The 5,353-nt window shown below is 46.6% G+C and overlaps 1 protein-coding gene across 3 annotated transcripts in view; it reads left to right on the forward strand.

Moving 5' to 3' along the window:
• PRKAG1 (protein kinase, AMP-activated, gamma 1 non-catalytic subunit) overlaps positions 1–4,442 on the forward strand; it is a 17,798-nt gene extending 13,356 nt beyond the window's left edge. For 2 of the 3 annotated variants that reach the window (XM_011936214.1, XM_011936215.1), the window contains exons 3-12: positions 923–1,032; positions 1,230–1,311; positions 1,409–1,467; positions 1,608–1,653; positions 1,757–1,811; positions 2,097–2,223; positions 2,805–2,970; positions 3,129–3,166; positions 3,430–3,576; positions 3,714–4,442. In XM_011936214.1, the coding sequence (XP_011791604.1) occupies positions 923–1,032; positions 1,230–1,311; positions 1,409–1,467; positions 1,608–1,653; positions 1,757–1,811; positions 2,097–2,223; positions 2,805–2,970; positions 3,129–3,166; positions 3,430–3,576; positions 3,714–3,821 (938 nt within the window). In that variant the 3' untranslated portion in view covers positions 3,822–4,442. Of the gene's footprint in view, positions 1–922; positions 1,033–1,229; positions 1,312–1,381; positions 1,468–1,607; positions 1,654–1,756; positions 1,812–2,096; positions 2,224–2,804; positions 2,971–3,128; positions 3,167–3,429; positions 3,577–3,713 lie in introns of all 3 variants that reach the window. The other variant, XM_011936213.1, reaches the window with a different exon arrangement.
• The last annotated feature ends 911 nt before the right edge of the window (positions 4,443–5,353 follow it).

A 5,353-nucleotide genomic window follows, 5' to 3' on the forward strand; every position in this document is an offset into this window, starting at 1 on the left:
GGGGTTTCACCATGTTAGCCAGGATGGTCTTGATCTCCTGACCTTGTGATCCACCCTCCTCGGCCTCCCAAAGTGCTGGGATTACAGGCGTGAGCCACTGTGCCCGGCTAATGTAATACTTTTAAGTGCACATAGTATAGTATGTAGCACATTCAAGCTATTATTTTGGGAGATTGCTTCCCTAGTTTAGAGCGAGCAATTAAAATCACAGGAATAGAAAAAGGTAAACTACCCAGGATCTCCTGGGATGATTTCTGATTTACAGGGTGATCCCAGAATGGACTATCAGGGTGGTTCTGAGCCAGGTTGATTGAGCACTGGGCTCCAACTTATTGTTAATGAGAAATGGCCCAACTTGGACCATGACTTTCCCATTTGCAGGTCTTAGAATAACTTTTTTTTCAATTGAGACGGGTTCGCTGTGTTGCCCAGGCTGTCCTTGAGCTCCTGGGTTCAAGTGATCCTCTGCCTCAACTTCCTGAGTAGCTGGGATTACAGGTGCTTGCCACCATGCCCAGCACAGTCTTGGAAGAATTTTAAGCAGCTTACTTCATTGAAAAAAGAGGAAAGTGAAAATGTGCTAAATATATGAAAGGGAAAGCTTGGATTAAAGATGAGAAACATTTTTAGATTATAACATGTTAAAGAGAGATACTATAGGCTTTATGTTTTAGTCAACTTTCTTTTACCTATAGGGACCAATAGATAAAGTCTTAACCTGGAGATAGGGGTCGGATGAAATGGTTTCTAAGAGGTTTATGTAGGTTTTGTGGAAACAATAGGAACAAGACAGATAAGGGGCCTTATAAAAAAAAATCATGCTGTAAATATTTGAGATACTAGAACACTATTCTGTTTTCTGTCTCTTTTGACTGGGAGTTTTTATGGGGAAGGAAGCTGCTAACTATCCCACCCTATGCAGAGACCCCAGAATCCAACAATAGCGTGTATACTTCCTTCATGAAGTCTCATCGCTGCTATGACCTGATTCCCACAAGCTCCAAATTGGTTGTATTTGATACGTCCCTGCAGGTGGGTGAATCCTCTTTTCCCTTCCCCCTTTGGAGCCTGTGGTTTAATACCTCTCATCCTATCTCATCCTAAGGGTAATATCCTTATCCATCTGTGAAGTTAGTCTCATGTTTTACCCAACATGCCCAAACACTGTTCTTTTTTACAGTCCTGCCCCTGTGGATTTGCCTTTATGATTATTACTGTCTTGGCTACAGGTGAAGAAAGCTTTTTTTGCTTTGGTGACTAACGGTGTACGAGCTGCCCCTTTATGGGATAGTAAGAAGCAAAGTTTTGTGGGTAAGCAAAAGTTTCTGGAACACATTATTATTGGCATCTTGTGCTGGGCAGGGAGACAAGCTTCAGGCAGTACTGAGGGCTCTGTCTTGTCCTCTAGGCATGCTGACCATCACTGATTTCATCAATATCCTGCACCGCTACTATAAATCAGCCTTGGTGAGGAACCTTAGCCCAATGACCAAAATCACTTTCCCTACCCTAAGTCCCTCATTCTCATTTCTTTTGCTCCCAGCAAGCCACAAGGGCTTCAGGAAGCAGAGAGATCAGGTCTCAAATTCTGTTGCTTCTGCTTTCAGGTACAGATCTATGAGCTAGAAGAACACAAGATAGAAACTTGGAGAGGTATGTAGAGAATTGGGGTTGTAAAAGGTTATAAAGGGATGGAGGGTTTCTGGGAAACGCTTTTCCGTGGTGGTATTTTGTGACCCATCCCTTTTCCCTTCAGAGGTGTACCTCCAGGATTCCTTTAAACCGCTTGTCTGCATTTCTCCTAATGCCAGGTGAGTTCCAGTTATCCATCTGTCCAAAAAGGGGAAGAGATTTGCCATCAGCCTAGCTAATGCCTTAGACACCCAGGGAAAGGGGAAGAAGAGAGAAAAGACACATACACACACACACACACACACACTCTTACACACTTTCTCTCTCTCTCTCTAAGTCTGGCCTGTACTCTGCCCCCCTTCCCTAACCATTAGTTTTCCCTGTTTAGTGATATACTTTATGGAGCTGTTTACTCACCCTGAGCCCCAGCACTGTGGAACTTACTATCTCCAACCCTCCCACAGCTTGTTTGATGCTGTCTCTTCATTAATTCGGAACAAGATCCACCGGCTGCCAGTTATTGACCCAGAATCAGGCAATACTTTGTATATCCTCACCCACAAGCGCATTCTGAAGTTCCTCAAATTGTTTGTAAGTGCTCCTCAGCCCAGTTCTTTTTTCTCTTTTTTCATTTATTTATTTATTTATTGAAAAAAGAGACAAGGTCTCACTGTGTTGCCCAGGCTAGTGTCGAACTCCTGAGCTCAAGTGATCCTCCTGCCTCAGCCTCCCAAAGTGCTAGGATTACAGGTGTGAGCCACTGCCTCCAGCCCCACTTCTTGTTTATTTATTAATTTATTTTGATACAAGGTCTTACTCTGTTGCCTAGGCTGGCGTGCAGAGGCACTATCATGGCTCACTGCAGCCTCCAACCTCTTGGGCTCAGGTGACCCCCAATCTCAACCCCCAGAAGAGCTGGGACTACAGGTGTGTACCACCACACCTGGCTTAATTTTTTGGTATTTTTTATAGAGATGGGGTTTTGCCAAGTTGCCCAGGCTGGTCTCGAACTCCTGGGCTCAAGCAATATGTCCCCCTCAGTCTCCCAAAGTACTGGGATTATAGGCATAAGCCGGCGCACCCAGCCCTTATTTCTAACATACTGGGTTGGAGGGGGTATCCAAGGGTGGCTTTGGGTGCCTTGAAAATTAAGCTGATGGTTCTTTCCTCAGATCACTGAGTTCCCCAAGCCAGAGTTCATGTCCAAGTCTCTGGAAGAGCTACAGATTGGCACCTATGCCAATATTGCTATGGTTCGCACTACCACCCCCGTCTATGTGGCTCTGGGGATTTTTGTACAGCATCGAGTCTCAGCCTTGCCAGTGGTGGACGAGAAGGGTGAGAGATTGGGTGAGAGAGGGAGGGAAGATCCAGGCAAGTCAGGGTGGCTCCGGGAAAATCTGCTTTCCCCTCAGCTTAGCCAGGAGGGTGATTCTGTGAGTAGAGGGAGCTTTAGACCCCAGATCCTCCTTACTGAGCTGCCTCTGTCCCCCTAGGGCGTGTGGTGGACATCTACTCCAAGTTTGATGTTATCGTGAGTGATTGTGGAGGGTTTGGGAGGTAGGGAAGGGTGGGGGGGCGCTATTAAATATGGAGAGGGAGAAGGGAGTCTCTTCTGTGATCTAAGGGTCTTAGAAGCTTCCAGGCTTTCAAATCCTATTTGAAAAGGAATTGAATGAGTTGAGTGTGCCTTGTGGCTGACAATTGCCCTGAATCCCTCTGGTGAGGTTGGATGGGTTCAGGGTTTGGAGGCTGGCTCTCTTGCTTCCCTGCAAGCTCCTTCCTCTGTCTCCCCAGAATCTGGCAGCAGAAAAGACTTACAACAACCTAGATGTGTCTGTGACTAAAGCCCTGCAACATCGATCACATTACTTTGAGGGTGTTCTCAAGTGCTACCTGCATGAGACTCTGGAGACCATCATCAACAGGCTAGTGGAAGCAGAGGTAGGGAGGCCAGCAACCCTAAAGGAGCTGAGGGGAGCAGCCTTGAGAGTGGAGTTTGGCAAGGAGAGTAGGGGCAGAGGGGCTTCCCCTGAGGCCAGCACTAAACATTCCCTTTTTCCCTTGTTGCTCTGTGCCAGGTTCACCGACTTGTAGTGGTGGATGAAAATGATGTGGTCAAGGGAATTGTATCACTGTCTGACATCCTGCAGGCCCTGGTGCTCACAGGTGGAGAGAAGAAGCCCTGAGCTGGGGGAAGGGGTCAGGCAGCACCAGGGGATATGCCCAACTCACTGCCTGCTGGAAGCTCTGTGGGAATCAGATGAAACTTGGGGAAATTGTGACTGTGTTCCCTGCTCAGGGCCCCCTGCCCTTCTATCTGGGAGCTAGGGAAGGTATAGGGGGAGGAAGGAGAATGGATTTATAGCTACCCTTACTCTCACACATACACTTGAAAAAAACTTTCAGCCTAGCCAATTCTAGCCCGTGTCTTCTTAGACATAGCCCCCTTTCTGGGTGAACTATAGGCTCTGTGCCTCTCAGACAAATTCTGATCTCTAAGAGATCCCCAGACCTCACTTGCCTCTGCCTCCATCTCGGCCCTGATTCAACCCTAAGATAATAGCACAACAAAATTCTTCATAAATATATTTTTATTCACCTGTTCCATGCTATATGGAGGCTAAGTCCATTTAGTGACATTTCTTCCCATAATGTGAGTGGGAAGGATTGTGGGGAGGAGGGGCTTTGGGTTCCTGTGTTTGTGCATATGAAGGGAGATGGGGGTTAGGTGGAGGAGGAGGGTAGCGTGGTTAGCTAAGGTTATTGCTTTTTGTGGCAAATCTAATTAAATGACAGGAATCTCTTCATGGTATTGCAGTGTTTGATTTTTACAGTTGATGGATACTACTTTCCTACTTTATATGGCTTCTTCAACTGGTCATTAATAATAACGTGTGTACGCACACACACACGTACACACACACACACACACAACTGTGTGCCAGACATCATTCTCAGTGCTTTACATATATTAACTAATCCTCAGAACAATAGTAGACACTATTCCAGTTTTTTTTTTTTTTTTTTTTTTTTTTTGAGACGGAGTTTCGCTCTGCCGCCCAGGCTGGAGTGCAGTGGCCGGATCTCAGCTCACTGCAAGCTCCGCCTCCCGGGTTCACGCCATTCTCCTGCCTCAGCCTCCCGAGTAGCTGGGACTACAGGCGCCCGCCACGTCGCCCGGCTAGTTTTTTGTATTTTTAGTAGAGACGGGGTTTCACCATGTTAGCCAGGATGGTCTCGATCTCCTGACCTCGTGATCCGCCCGTCTCGGCCTCCCAAAGTGCTGGGATTACAGGCTTGAGCCACCGCGCCCGGCCACTATTCCAGTTTTTTACAGATTTTAAAAAATGGAGGCACAGAGAGGCTGGGTAACTAACCCAAGACCACATAGCTAGTAAAAAATGGAGCTAGGATTTGAACCCAAACAGTCTTTACTGCTACAGTAGAATTCCTACTTCTAATTCTTCTTTCACAACTGCTCCTTACCCTATTCCCTGTGGTTCCTCCTTTCTATCTCACTTTCCCCTCTGCCTGAATCATGGCTGGTACCCAAGGAAAATGCTGTAACTGTCTACTCTTGGGAGTAGACAGACTTGAGGGTCTCCTTTGGGCAGAGAATCCTGCCACCATTATCAGCTTTTCTTAAGGAAAGTTGGACTGTTTGGCTTTTGCTGAGTTGGCACTATTTTTTTTTTTTTGAGATGGAATCTCGCTATGT

Source organism: Colobus angolensis, unplaced genomic scaffold, assembly GCF_000951035.1.
Source record: "Colobus angolensis palliatus isolate OR3802 unplaced genomic scaffold, Cang.pa_1.0 Scaffold151, whole genome shotgun sequence".
In the NCBI taxonomy this organism is placed as follows: Eukaryota; Metazoa; Chordata; class Mammalia; order Primates; family Cercopithecidae; genus Colobus; species Colobus angolensis.